General features: G+C 36.9%; 1 protein-coding gene across 7 annotated transcripts in view; it reads right to left on the bottom strand.

Annotated features, from left to right (window-relative positions):
• Nucleotides 1-16,012, bottom strand: part of SMARCA1 (SWI/SNF related, matrix associated, actin dependent regulator of chromatin, subfamily a, member 1) — a 68,895-nt gene that overhangs the window by 43,939 nt on the left and 8,944 nt on the right. For all 7 annotated transcript variants that reach the window (XM_043458116.1, XM_043458118.1, XM_043458119.1 and 4 more), the window contains exons 6-11: nucleotides 14,219-14,398; nucleotides 8,664-8,819; nucleotides 7,414-7,545; nucleotides 6,004-6,072; nucleotides 2,324-2,433; nucleotides 588-814 (exon numbers count right to left, since the gene is read on the bottom strand). In XM_043458116.1, coding sequence (XP_043314051.1) covers nucleotides 588-814; nucleotides 2,324-2,433; nucleotides 6,004-6,072; nucleotides 7,414-7,545; nucleotides 8,664-8,819; nucleotides 14,219-14,398 — 874 coding nt within the window. The remainder of the gene's footprint in view (nucleotides 1-587; nucleotides 815-2,323; nucleotides 2,434-6,003; nucleotides 6,073-7,413; nucleotides 7,546-8,663; nucleotides 8,820-14,218; nucleotides 14,399-16,012) is intronic.

Raw genomic sequence — 16,012 nt, 5'->3', positions numbered from 1 at the left:
CCCTGGGTTGGGAAGATCCCCGGAGGAGGAAATGGCAACCCATTCCAGTCTCCCTGCCTGGGAAATCCCATGGACAGAGAAGCCTGATGGGCTACAGTCTGCTGCTGCCGCTGCTAAGTCACTTCAATCGTGTCTGACTCTGTGCAACCCCATAGACGGCAGCCCACCAGGCTCCCCCATCCCTGGGATTCTCCAGGCAAGAACACTGGAGTGGGTTGCCATTTCCTTCTCCAGCGCATGAAAGTGAAAAGTGAAAGTGAAGTCGCTCAGTCGTGTCCGACTCTTAGGGACCTCATGGACTGCAGCCTACCAGGCTTCTCTGTCCATGGGATTTTCCAGGCAAGAGTACTGTAGTGGGGTGCCATTGCCTTCTCTGGGCTACAGTCTACAAGGGCACAAAAGAGTCAGTCACAGCTTATTGACTAAACAACAACATACACAGCCCACAGGACAATTCCTAACCAAAGAGTAAGTACTCAACAATGTTTGCTGAATAAGTGAATGAATGAATGATGAATGACTAAGCAAAATGTTATTCATATACAATATTAAGTTATTTCACATTAATTTAAAGATTTGTAACTTACCCTGTTCTTTGAGTTTGGCCAATAGTTTATCAAGGACTACCATTTTACCACTGTTGCTAACAATGTGCTCATCAGTGGTGTAGGGGGGACCAGGTTCAGCACCATCAAACAGGTAAGGATGATTACAACACTTTCGAAGCTGCATCAGAATGTTTAAGAGTCGCATCTTGTCCATTTTGCCAGCAGAGTTTAAAACATCAATATCTTTCATCAAGATTTTTGTATACCTAAAAATTTAAACTATAATTAATCATCAACTATTATACAGGCTTAACATCAAGAAACGTCCCTTTGGAAAAAAAATGCCCTTTTGATAATCTGCTTACATTCCTATTTAAAGAAAAACAAAAAGATCTGATTGGAGACTAAATCTGATAAGCAGAACCAAAAAATTAGCAAGGATTTGAGTATTTTAACTTGTATGCTGCCTATAAACCGATTTCCTCCTGCTTTTATCCATTGCTAAAAATTGCCATCAGTTGATAACAATTCAGACAACTACATACAATATTATTTAATAACTACAATATTTGGTCAAAGTTGGCATCCAGCTTTTACTTGTTTGAGCTAAAAACAGTTGCAATTTCTTATACCTGTCTTCACAGGTCATTTTTTTCTGACCATATAAACATTTTTATTGTCTTTTCCAGACCTTCACCCAGGAAAAAAAACAGATCTATGTATCCACCTGGGGAGTAGTAATATTTAATTCTAACAATAGCCAACTTGTACTGAGTGCAAGTGCCAGGCATATGAATCATCTTGTTAAATCTTCACAACTCTGAGATATGTACTCCACTTTACTGATGGAAATTCAGGCAGCTAAAAGAAGTGAAACAATTTATTCAGAGCCACAGAAAGGGACAAAGCAAGGGCTTGATCTTACTTCTGAGTCTAGAGAAATATGCTCTTTACCACTACCCTATACTGGCGTCAATAATAGAGAAGTGTCTATATAGTATAAGTTATCTAATTTTACTTATATAAGCAACACTGCTTCTCTTACTAGCATTATTACATTAACATGTTCAATTTATATCAAATTTATGATTCTGTGTGACTCCTCTTGTCAATTTCCTGCTCTGCTTGTATTTCTCAAACCAATCCAACTTCTATTTTTATAATATCTACAATCATTGATATTTTCACTCATTATTATGGTTATTACTATTTTCATTGATGGAAAAAGCAAGAATAACTAACAAATGTGCCAGTGACATTATTCCCTTTAACTCTGACATCATTCTTATAAGTATTATTATCTCCATTTTACAGAAGGAAAATTGAGGTTACATAACTTGTCCAAGCTAAATAGCCATTAAGAGGCAAAGCATGGACTCAAACACAGGTCTACAGACTCCCCATATACTCTTTCCTGAAGGTTAAATAAAACACTCATCAATTTTATATTAAAATATTTGAACTACATAACTTGGCACTTAAACCTAAAATGTACTTTCTGAACTAAAGTCACAATTGAAACACTACAAAGCTATTTTTTTTTTACCTTTATTACTATTTTTATTTTTTTTCCAGTCCCCTGCTCTTTTTTTTTCATTTATTTTTATTAGTTGGAGGCTAATTACTTTACAATATTGTAGTGATTTTTGCCATACATTGACATGAATCAGCCATGGATTTACATGTGTTCCCCATCCTGATCCCGCCTCCCGCCACCCACCTCCCTCCCCAATAAATCTTTATACATAAATTCTAGTGGAAATAAAATAACTCACCATTCTCGCTGCATTTTACTCAGTCCCAAGTAAATCTTGATTTCCTTTTTAGGAGGCAGACTCTTCTCCACATCAGTTTTTATTCGACGTAACAAAAATGGTTTTAAAACCTAAAAAGTGAGTTTTTATAAGCGATTATAAAACATTCAATATTATAAACCATTTATTTCATTGACAACACTCTAAAGTGAAATTTACTTCCCACTATATAATCTGAAAAACACTACCAACACCAGTTGCTAATTTTCTTGGTAAAAAAGAACCAAGTAACGGCCCATTAGCAAATCAGAATAAGGGGCCTAAATTAGACATCCATGATTTGATGGCACAAAAGACAGTAAAAATTAAGACAAGATCACTGACTATTGAAAGAGTACAAAAAGAATCTTTTTAAAATAATCTGCTGTCATATAATATTTGTAAACCTGAGAGGAAATCTGAGATCAGAGTATGAATCAGAGTGTCTCTAAAAATGAAATAAAAATTCAAGCCATTTAAAAATGACTTTAAATATATGAATGAGAAAAAAATGGTTCAATGAAAAAGAAGATCAGAACAAAAAGAGAAAAAACATGAAATTATCCGTGTATACCTGCAAGGCAGATTCTATTACAAGGAAAAAAAACATCTCTGGGGCACCTGAATGTGCCAGACAATGCACCATGAACTTTAGAATCTAGAGTATTAAATCCTTACAATAAGTCTTTGAGGGAAAGATGTTTATTTCAATTTTAGTAACATCACCAAATTCACTCTGCTAGTAAATGGTAGAAACAGTAATCAAACCCACATCAGGCTGATTTACATTTAGCTCAGTCCCTGATTATTGGTTGTAAACTGGGCAAGTTCTTTAACTTTTCCAAGCCTGTTTCCTCATTCATTCATCCAAAACATATAGATTTATGGTATATATCTATGCTAAGCATTTTAAATGGGGATAAAGACACCTATTTCCAAGACTGCTGTGACAATCTGTGGTAGTACATAAGTAGAGTTTAACCACGGTAGACATCAGTAAACTGTAGCTATTATTACTAGAGATCCATGGGAGGTAAGGAAAAGGGAAGTGTAAAAGAAGACTTTTGGTTTCCTGTTTGGGCCTCTTAAATTTGTCTAAGTTGCATTTTTAAGAGTTTAAACTGTCTGTGAGACATTCAGGCAGAACACACAGATGGCAGTGGGATTTGTAAGTCTTGAGCTTAGGAGAGAAGTAAGGAGAGAGAAATTTGGGAGTTATAAGTATAGAGGTATAGCTGAAACTGTGGGAGTGATCCTCCAGGGAGAGCACATATGAAAAAGGAAATCAAAGACAAAGCCCTGCAACACTAAACTTTCAGGGACAAAGAAAGAAAAGCCCATGATGGGGACAGAAAAGAACAGCCAAAGAGATAAGACAAAATGTATCCCATCCGCAGACACTAAGCACGAAAGCCATGGTTAGAGGTACAAAGTATTACAGAGAAGTCAGGGCACTGACCAAATGGTATAATGAAAAATCACAAATACTTGTGAGGTTAAGTTTCAGTTGTATTTAATGGTCAGTGGATTCAGAAATGAATAGGACCCATCAGAAACAGAGTAGCCATTCCTCAGAGCTGACCAAGTTCCTGCTATGAGAGGCCCAGCTGTACTGCAACTTGTATGACAGGATTCTTCGAAGATTTGTCTTCTACGCCTCTGCATTCTTACAATAAGTTCCCTATTACATAAGGTCACTGGTTTCTGACTTGTTCTGTTTAACTCTAAATAAATATTTACATAACACATGATGACTGGTGGGGCTTCGAGTCAATAAAAAAATTTAATGAGCAGTTACTCTGGACCAGGCACACGGGGCACAATGTGGTGGAAAACAGACAGGATCCCTGCCACATTAAGTTCACATTTTTCTGGGGAAGGGGGGAGAGAAGGAGAGGTGAGCAATACATGTTGTTTTTTTTTATTTATAAACAAAGACTGAGACTCTCATTAAAAACAGCAGACAAAAAAAAAGCAAAACACATCTATACCCTCTCACAAAATTCCACTGAGTCAATTAACATTATAGTTGTACATTTTTAAAAAGAGTGAATACTGACTTCCTTGATAGTCCAGTGGTTAAGACTCCATACTTCCAATTCAGGGGATGCAGTTTTGATGCCCGGTCAGTCGGGAAACTAAGATTTCCACATGCCATAGGCATCAAGGCCAATAAAAAAGAAGAGTGAATAGACGATTTGGTGGTGGATGAAGGGGGGAGAAACTAAACTTTCAAATAGCTTAGCCATCAAGGGAAGAAACCAGAATCACAGATTGAGAGGGACAGAGTGTTGAGGGAGTACTGTTCTGTGGATATAGGGAGGAGAGTCTAAGTGTGGGTTAGGATTTAATGAGGGAGATACTTGAGCATGTTTACATGCTGAGGGAGAAGAGCCAACATGGAGAGAGAGGTAGAAAATTCAGCCAATAAAAAGGAAAAATTAAGGAGAAAAGTCCTTAAGGAAACAGGAAAAGATGAGATCCAGGGTTCATGTTGGAAGAATTAGTCACTGCCCATGAATTTGAGCGAATTCTGGGAGATAGTGGAGGACAGAGGAGTCTGGCGTGCAGCAGTCCATGGGGTTGTAAAGAGTCAGACATGACTTAGGGACTGAACAACCACCACCAAGAGAAAGAAAACCTCTTCCACTCAAACAGAAGGTAATACAGATGCAGATATTCTTGGAAGATGGATATCCTTCAAGGAGTTCCTGCCTAATGACTTTTATTTCCTCTTTGAGAAAGGAATGACGTTACTTGCTGAGAAAGGAGGACAGGGAACACATGCGTTAGAGGTCTCGGGGAGACTGGGAAAAGTCTGAAATAGCTCTTACAGGAAGTGAGAGAGAATGCTGAAGAAGGCTACGAAGAAGGATCACCAACATCATCAAATCCCAGAAGGGGAAGGTATTAAGGGGAAGGTATTAAAGGAAATCAAACCATGTCAGCAAACATGAAAATGTAGTGGTTCCAACCTGTACAGTGGGTGTCATCTTCTTTATCAGTCAGTATTGAGCAGCCCCAGTACAATGCAGGTCACTCTGTTAGTAAGTGGTAGAAGCTGAATTCAAACCCAGAGGACAGAGACACAGTTACATAATTTGTTTAGGGCTTTTAGGGCAGAAATGGCAGATCAAGAGAGCAAGGGAGTTTGAGATATTGGCCCCCCAAAAAAGTGGTTCAAGTGATAAGAGAACCTGCTCCTTGCTGAATACAGAAAATGTAACAACAGAAATGGGCTGATGGATGGGGGTAAAGCAGGGGTCCAGGCACTGGATGTCTTTGTGAGATAACAGGACAAGTACAAAAGGAGTAATATGAGTGAAAGAAGGATACAAGAAGCTGTTACCAAAGAAGGGAAAACTGGTATTCAATGAATGCGATCTCATTCATGGGATCCATGGGGCAGGGGAAAGTGAATAGCCTCTACGGGAGAGGACCACATTGTCCATGGAACAGCGCCAAAGCAAAAGCGCTGTTCCACAGAAAGGCTGAGCATATAGTGGGAGTGTGCCTCCCAAAGAGGCTGTCAGAAAGGTTGAGAGAGAAAAACACTGAGACTGAGCTCAGAGGCACATCCACAGGTTCCAACAGATTCAGTATGTTTTCCAGCTCGGTTACATAAATTTAATTACTAAATATTCCTGTCTGCTATTACTTACTGCGTGAAGTCTTTCCACAAGTTTTTGATCACCAAGACAATTTTTAGTGTCAAACCAAGAATCAAAGTCCTGTAGAGGGGTGAAAATTCTGCAGTAAGTGTGTAGTTTTTTTTAAATAAATGTAACATTATATACATTCTTACACAACTCATATAGCAATAATTCATTTTAAAAGCACTGTCAAAAATATGTTAACTGTTATGGCCAATATTATTTACTTCTGAAAATAAATACTGGAGCAGTTAACAAAATTTGAACACCATTATACAGGTACTCTATCAGCAGTTTTTCTTTAAAAGGCTTTTATTAGGCTTCCCCATACCATAGCGGAGAAGGCAATGGCGGGCCACTCCAGTACTCTTGCCTGGAAAATCCCATGGATGGAGGAGCCTGGTGGGCTGCAGTTCATGGGGTCGCTAGGAGTCAGACACGACTGAGCAACTGAGCGACTTCACTTTCCACTTTCATGCATTGGAGAAGGACATGGCAACCCACTCCAGTGTTCTTGCCTGGAGAATCCCAGGGATGGGGGAGCCTGGTGGGCTGCCATCTATGGGGTCGCACAGAGTCGGACACGACTGAAGCGACTTAGCAGTAGCAGCAACAGCATACCACAGCAGAATTATAACCAGTTAAGAGGAGTAGGAATAAGAATATAAAATGGAAGACATGCTAATGAAAATGTTAATCAAACAATAAAAATGAACAAAAGCAAGGTAAGGTATGCAAATAGGTAGCTGAACCTGATACTTTTTATTATCAACTAATATCAGTAATGAGGAAAATCAAGCTCCAAAGTCCTTAAATCATTCAATTCTGTTTGTTGCACCAGCATAACCTTGTGCCAATGATAAAAACAGTATAAATCAAACATTTATAAAATTTGCTTTTCAAATCACATATTATAAGCTCTTTAGTACTCACCAAATGTTAATACCTGCAATAAGTCAAGATTATTTCAATGACTCTACTTTCTGCTAAACTAGTATGCAGAAAGCCCTTCCAATTTAGTTAAAAGAAAATGCAGAAAGCACTATTCTGAACTCAGCCTACCTCATGTCATAAGTTGTGGTGGCAATGTGATACAGGCAAACTTTAATAGGATAATCTCAAAGCAAAGAAACTTATTTCTCTAAATATCCCCATTTGAAAAAATTTCTATTCAAGAGCTAAACCACAAAGAATCACAAATGAAAAAGAACTGTCAATTTCCATCTATGGCAACCCACTCCAGTATTCTTGCCTACAGAATCCCATGGACCAGTGAGCCTGGTGGGCTACAGTTCACAAGGTTGCAAAGAGTCAGACACAGCTGAAGCAATTTAGCACACAGGCATACATTTTGTGTTTTGAAAACAGACGTCTGTGAACATAAGAAAATTATACTTCAAACGCACGACTTAAACTTACTTCTGCAGAATTAAAGACATCAGGCAATAAAAAGTTGAGTAGTGCCCAGAGTTCATGCAGGTTATTCTGCAAAGGTGTTCCAGTCAGGAGCAAGCGGTTAGTTGACTTAAAGTCACGAACAATCTCTGAGAGCTAGAAAAATAAGTTATGTTAACATTGTTTTATTTATCAGAATGTTCAACATTCAGTTCTTCACCCAACCCAAAACATTTTTTGAATAAAAGTTGAAATAACTATTAATCCTAGTTCAGGTGACATTGCCACAGTGAAGCATAGCTGAACAAAATATTATAGGCATTTCTACACTTACAAGAATGCAGATCACAGTCACATCTGAGACCCTTCCCCCACTTAAAAAAATTTATTTTCTTCTATTTTCAGTCCACAGAAACAGTCAGAACTCTTATGGAATCCAGGCTGGTCACTTTCCAGCATAGAATCACCTTCTCCATGCCAATCATGTTCATCCACCACACCTCACCAACTTCTAACTTGGCCTGGTCACAATTTTTAAGCACCACACCTAAGCCCGTCTTCCCGGAATATCTTATGTTAACTTTCTAAATATAAAACCACAAAAATTAAAGCACAAAAAGTAGAAATCACAGTAATCTTATCAATTAAAAGGCTCATTTTATATTGCTCTTAAATTAACAATTATTTTCTAACATGTAACCTCTTATCGAGTATTAACTACAAAAGCACCACCTGGTGATTTTGCTTCAGTTCTGTCTCTGGTTCTCCCAAAGCAGACCAATGACCCAAAGAGAGGTTCATCATCATAACTGATGCTTTTTCTACTGTTGATGGAGTAGAATGGCAAGAAATATTGCTATTTTTCAATGTTAACACCACACACTCTAATTCACACAAGTCAGGTAATTCTAGAAAATGAGTTTTTTTCCTAATCCATACGTATACATATAAGATAGCTCCTCAATAAAAAATAAACCAAAGCAAATGACATTTGTACACCAATATTGCAAAAATATTAAAACACTGTAGCATAATAGAGTTATTTAGACTGCAACAGGTATAGTAAATGAATTTTCTTTACATTAAAAATTGGGTTCAATTTTCATTTATCTTGTATTCAATCATTTAAACTCCAAAATCATTTTTAAAACTGATTTTCATTCACATTCTTTGAATCACAATCTATCACTTTTTAAATTCTGAATACAGGGAAGTAAACCAATAGATGTGGTAGTTAAAAGAAACTTTAATACAGATATTCAGAACTAGCTTACCTTAGATTTTTCATTCTTTATTCTGTGAGCCTCATCAATGACAAGGTATCGCCAGTGAAACTTTTTGAATACAGATTTTTCTTTAATTACCATCTCATAAGAAGTAACACAAACATCCCACTCTCCTGGCATCATTTCATCACGAATAAAAGCAGCCTGATGCAAAACAAAGTTCCTTATATTAGAATATGCTGACAAGATGTCACAGAATTAAAGCATCAAGAGACTATTCTAGAATCATTTGGTCTCACTCATTTTACAGATAGGAATGCTGAAGCCCAAAGGTACTTTGTGGTCAATTATCTGGATGACACGCTAATACTTCCATTAACGAAAGAGAAGCAGAGGCTTCCATTAAACAAGTACAGTATATTCAATGAACTGGAGAAGTCCGTATCACCAGATGATGACAATTACTCTTCATACCACAAGGGATCAAAAGGACACGGGCAAAAGGAACTACTTTCGGAATACCATACTCTTACCAAGCTCCAAGCACTAACCAACATGATATCATTTTAATAAATGAAAAAAGCTCAATATACATGAGTGATTCCAACCTTTTGAGATCACTCCTATGTTTCCGTCACTTTCTAGCAGGGATGAGTGATAAACTCTGTTAAAGGGTCATGAAAGCCCATTAGTGTTTTTGTGAAAGTCCTGATGTTATGAGGCTACAAATGTGATTTTATAAAGGAGGCCTGCTCTATCTACTACAGGAATCTATTTAAAAAAAGTGAGACTGCTTAAAACTATTTTTAAATCTTCATGTGGCCAATGTGCAATGTGACTGAAAGCGCTTCTAATGTGTATTAACTGAATTCCAGATCATCTCTATTATGGGTTAAAATAAAAACAAAAAGGTTAACAGGGAGCAGCAAAATCTACACTGAGAAGGGGCTGATTAGTACTATAAATCTGAAATGACAGTGCTTAAACATAACTGACTGTTCATCTCAAAGTCGTTATTTCATAAATTCAGTCATGTACCAAACATACCAGGGACACCCTCAACAAATATTCAACGAGCACCCACTATGTATAAAAGGACTGCCTGGACTGAAGGAGAGGACAGGAAAAAAGGCCTCTGTAGATCTCAGCCTCACCCTGGGAAGTGGTCATAGTCAAAAAGTTAATTAAGACATTAGGGAGTTAGAAGCAAAATAAAAAGAACCAGGGCGCCAGACCCCATCTGGTCCTGCAAATACTTTATCCTTATTAGATTTTGTGAAATACTCACTTTAATGGTTCCTCCTACATTTTCACAGAACATACACATATTTTAATTTAAATTAGCTCTGCTTTGAAACTTGTGTAACTATTTGATAGTTTCAGAGTTAAATATCGACAGAACATTCAATATCACATAATCCAAAAGTTCACATAGGTGACAAAAATTAAGGCCTTTTGAGATTCATTCAACATCACAGTCAATAGCAAAACTAGAACTAAAACCAGATCTGTTTCCATGTCCATGACCTTAGACGCCTCTAGAGTAGAAAAGGAAGGTGTCAAAAACTATGTTTGGAGGACTACCTTGGTGGTCCAGTGGCTAAGACTCTAAGCTCCCACCGCGGAGAGTCCAGGTTCAACCCCTGGTCAAGGAACTAGATTCCACATGCCTGCAACTAAAGATCCCACATGCCTGCGACTAAGATCTTGCTTGCCATAGCTAAGACCAGGTGCAGCCAAATAAATAAAACATTTTTTTAAAAGAGAATCACGTTTAGGAATCATACCTCTAAATACTTCAGAACTACATTAGCTTCAAATAGGATCATGATTTTCTCAAATAATTTCCTACCTCAATTAAACACTTACTGTAGCCTACATCAAATATTTTATTACCAAATTGACCTCATAAAATGTTTACAGAAGGCCAGGAAAGTAAAAAGACCCAATATATCTATCCCATGCAGTACAAGTGTTCAAATCTGTCTATAAGTAATGTTCCAGAATTTCTCTATACATAATGACATCAATCTTTAAGTGTTGCATATGGCACATTAATTATTTATGTAATTAACAATTACTGGTTCTCAAACTCTTTGACCATGGCCCACAGTAGAATTGTGTTTTAGGTTGCAATTTGGTATACATATGTGTTTGAGGACATGTTTTTAGAAAGAAACAATACATATTACATATTTTCACTCCTATTTTCTATTCTATCCTATCTCAATGTTTCCAAAAATTGGCACCACCCACTAAGCTGAATCCCAACACATTAATGAGTGGTAATTTGTAAAACGCCAACTTTGAAGGTTAGTTTTCATGATTAAGTTTTTGAAGTCTCTAGAAGAATTTCAACCTCCCATGGGGTAGAGGTAGGGCGTGCTAAGTCTCTTCAGTCACGTACGACTCTATGCAACTCTATGGGCTGTAGCCTGCTAGACTCCTCTGTCTGTGGGATTCTCCAGGCAAGAATACTGGAGTAGATTCCCATGCCCTACTCCAGGGGGTCTTCCCAACCCAGGGATCAAACTCATGTCTCAGTCTCTTGCACCATCCTGCATTCTTTACCACTAGTGCCACCTGGGAAGTCCAGGAGTGGTAAAGAGATAGGGCACACTCTCCGACATAAATCACAGCAGGATCCTCTATGACCCACCTCCCAGAGTATTGGAAATAAAAGCAAAAATAAACAAATGGGACCCAATTAAACTTAAAAGCTTTTGCACAACAAAGGAAACTATAAGCAAGGTGAAAAGACAGCCTTCTGAACGCGAGAAAATAATAGCAAACGAAGCAACTGACAAAGAATTAATCTCAAAAATATACAAGCAACTCCTGCAGCTCAATTTCAGAAAAATAAATGACCCAATCAAAAAATGGGCCAAAGAACTAAACAGACATTTCTCCAAAGAAGACATACAGATGGCTAACAAACACATGAAAAGATGCTCAACATCACTCATTATCAGAGAAATGCACATCAAAACCACAATGAGGTACCATTACACGCCAGTCAGGATGGCTGCTATCCAAAAGTCTACAAGCAATAAATGCTGGAGAGGGTGTGGAGAAAAGGGAACCCTCTTACACTGTTGGTGGGAATGCAAACTAGTACAGCCACTATGGAAACCAGTGTGGAGATTTCTTAAAAAACTGGAAATAGAACTGCCATATGACCCAGCAATCCCACTTCTGGGCATACACACTGAGGAAACCAGATTTGAAAGAGACACGTGCACCCCAATGTTCATCGCAGCACTGTTTATAATAGCCAGGACATGGAAGCAACCTAGATGCCCATCAGCAGACAAATGGATAAGAAAGCTGTGGTACATATACACCATGGAATATTACTCAGCCATTAAAAAGAATACATTTGAATCAGTTCTAATGAGTTGGATGAAACTGGAGCCTATTATACAGTGAAGTAAGCCAGAAAGAAGAACACCAATACAGTATACTAATGCATATATATGGAATTTAGAACGATAGTAACGATAACCCTATATGCTAGATGGCAAAAGAGACACAGATGTATAGAACAGTCTTTTGGATTCTGTGGGAGAGGGCGAGGGTGGGATGATTTGGGAGAATGGCATTGAAACATGTATATTATCTTATGTGAAACGGATCGCCAGTCCAGGTTGGATGCATGAGAGAGGGTACTTGGGGCTGGTGCACTGGGATGACCCTGAGGGATGGGATGGGGAGGGAGGTGGGAGGGGCGTTCAGGATGGGGAACACATGTACACCCATGGCAGTTTCATGTCAATGTATGGCAAAACCACTACAATATTGTAAAATAATTAGCCTCCAATTAAAATAAATAAATTTATACTTAAAAAAAAAGAAAAAAAAGAGAGAGAGGGCAGTAACCAATTAAATCCACTCTTTCTTGAAAACTCCCAGAGACACTTCATGGAGCCCATGGATTCCATATAATAAAATCGAAAACCACTGGCATACATGTTGGTGATGGACAGGAAAGCCTGGTGTGCTGCAGTCCACGGGGTCGCAAAGAGTCAGATGCAACTGAGCAACTAAACTGACTTAAGACATGATGAAAACACAAGCCCAGATATTTCTCAATATCTATGATCTTCAAGAAAATTACAGCAAAACAAATCAATAATTTGGAAATACAAAATTTTTATAAGGAGTGGTATTACATTTAAATAATAGCAGTGATCAGAAAGAGTTCTAAGTGACTAATTTGCTACTGGAAAATATGAAGCATAGGGAAGAATCAAGCCTATAATTCTAAATTTATGAGCTCAGTATTTCAATATTTAAATTATTTATAAGTTAAATTTAAATAAATTTAAGTAATTTTTCTTCAAGCAAAATGATAAGAATAAACTTACATAATTCATTATGTTACCACTCTTTTGAGAATATCTTTTGATAACCTATCTAAATATGTAAAATAGAATAAATCTTTACTCCAAACTATGTTCTCTGGAGGCAAAATAAAGACCAAGTTTAATAATATGCTTTCTAAGCTGATTATTCATTTTGGTATTTTTGCATAATTCATTATTTTTAGATTAATTCAACAGTCCTAAAATAATTGTAGCCTACTAGATTGACAAATAGTTAATTTAAACAAGAACCCTTAATTTCTAATATTTTCTAAGAATGTATGCAGACACCTATTCTTCTATTCAAAGATCAAAACTGAAAGCTGTGTCTATGCATAAACACAAAACACAAGGTTCTCCGTACAAGGATAAAAGATTCCATTCACGTGTGTCTGCATGTGCATGTGTGGATGTAAACAAGTCAAAGTCAAAAGTAAAAAAATTAAACTGAAATGCAAATTCATACACTTTTGGCATCAAAATAGCACAAATGATAGAATCACTGATAAAACAGATGGTCAATAAAATAAGATTTTTTTAAATAAAAAGTCACTCAGTGCAACTCAAAAGTGCTTAGATTAATGAGCTAGTTAAAAGTAAATGCAAATAAGCATAATAATGGATTTTCTGTTACAAATAGGTAATACATCTACCTCAGAAGAGTGTTGTGAGAATTAGCTCAATTAATATATTAAAAGTGCTTACCTGGTACAGATGAACTTATCTGAAAGCAGAAATTGAGACACAAATGTAGAGAACAAACATATGGATACCAAGGAGGGAAGCGGGGGTGGGATGAGTTGGGATATTGGGATTGACATATATACACCCCTATGTATAAAATAGATAACTAATGAGAACCTACTATAGAGCACAGGGAACTCTATTCAGTGCTGTGTGGTGACCTAAATGGGAAGGAAATTTTAAACAAAGAGAGGGGATATATGTATACATATAACCGATTCACTCTGCCGTACAGCAGAAACACAACACTGGAAAGCAACTATATTCCAATTTTTAAAAAATGTATAGGTACATTGACAGAGATACACACAAATGTCAATAACAAGAAATAATGTGGTATTTAAAAAAAGCACTTACAAAAGAATCTAACACAGAGTAAGCACAACTTAAGTGTTCTTCAGTAGTAGTCAACTCAAATGTCTTTTGTAGCAACAAAATTTAACCCCAGAAATGTTGTTATTCTTGATTGCCTTTTAAAACCTGTTTCTCACTTACTCTCGCATCCTTGTCTCCAACGAAACAAATAACACGAAGAGATGGGACCCATCGCTTAAACTCGTTCATCCAGTTGTGTAAAGTCGACTTTGGAACTAAAACCATGTGAGGTCCAGGAATGTTTCGGTAATGTTTCAGGTAACCAAGCAAAGCAATCGTTTGTAAAGTCTTACCAAGACCCTGCATTATCATCACAGAGAAAAAAATCCATAATCACTTTTTATTTAATGAAACATTTGTTAGTAGCAACATTACAAAAGATATCTGCCAAATATCTCACATTGGGAAAAGTTAAAAGACTTTTTTTTAAAATGAATAACCATTCCAATTCAATACTTTGGCTGAGCACAAAAAGCAGCCAAGAACTTGCAGTTAGAAAGTTGCTCAACAAAGCAATTTTCTATTTAGGAGACTTTTACTCCTAAAGGAGTGAGCAACCCCTATCATTTTTTCTACTCGTTTGCAAAATTAGGAACTTTGTGTATTTCACAAAGACACATTTCCTTTATCAGCCTGCTTGGTGTTAGTGGTGGTGGTGTTAGTGGTGGTGGTAACGTTGGACACACGTAGCCCTCCAGGCTCCTCTGTCCATGGGACTTCCCAGGCAAGAATACTGGGATGGGTTGCCACTTCCTTCTCCAGGGGATCTTCCCAACCCAGGGGTTAAACCCGCATCTCCTAGGTCTCCTGCACTGCAGGCGAATTCTTTACAGACTAAGCCACCAGGGAAGCCTAGTCAGCCTGCTTAGATACCACTCTTTCTTTCCCATTGCCCTCAACATCATTACAGCCCAGGTTTGAAATATTCAGACTCTGCATCTCAAGAGGTCTATAGCTCTATACTCGCATCTCATACACTTGAAGACCTAAGGAATCATAAGGGAACAAAACATAAAAGAACTTTGCAGCCAGAAAGGAACCTAGGAATCACCTAGTCCAGATGACTTTTTAAGAAAAATAATATACTGAACACCCATGAACCCACTACCTAACCTACGGGAAAAGGAACTATGTTCTATGTCACACAACCTTTTAAAACACTTTCTGACTTTGTCTCTAGTCAAGGTATATATTTCTTTTATAAACCTAAGCTAAAAGCTATTTTTATAGGCTTTATCCTGCCTGACATTTTACTTATGAGATGGGTTTTATGGATGCTATTCATTAAAATCTTAAAATGAAAAAAAAATCTTAAAATGTTTATACTCCTTAACCAAGTAATTCTGCTTCTAGAAATACTATGGAAATAATCTGAGAGGTGCAGAAAACTAAATTACAAGGGTCCTCATAACAGTATTATTAGACATCAAGTAGATATATATATATATATCGACCAATATATACTATATACATATATATTATACATACTATATATATATAATACATCAACCAATCCATATGAAATGAATAAAATTATGTTACCTTCCTAGAATTAATTATCATGCAGTAATTAACAATTATTTTCACCAAAATGTTTTAATTATGTGGAAAATATGTACAAATGTGAAGAAATCAGAATACTAAATCATATATACAATATGACCTCAAATATGAAAAATAAATAAAACCAGAGGAAAAAGGCTAAAAAGAAATATGCAAACTGTTACGTATTGTTGTTTCTAGGTAATAAAAATAAAACTTACTTTAAATTTTTTCCTGATTTTTTTCCCAAATTTTCTAGCATCATTAAACTTTCTCCTTTTTAATAATTAAAATATAACTGGTATCGGCATAAATTCAATATGAAAGATCTTTAGTTAATTCCTGTTTAGACAGGCTGCAGCCAAGAGGAGC

The sequence above is a fragment of the Cervus canadensis genome, chromosome X (assembly GCF_019320065.1).
Source record: "Cervus canadensis isolate Bull #8, Minnesota chromosome X, ASM1932006v1, whole genome shotgun sequence".
Lineage (NCBI taxonomy): Eukaryota > Metazoa > Chordata > Mammalia > Artiodactyla > Cervidae > Cervus > Cervus canadensis.
Note: the sequence above shows the minus strand (reverse complement) of the source record. Positions and strands in the feature narration are given on the sequence as shown.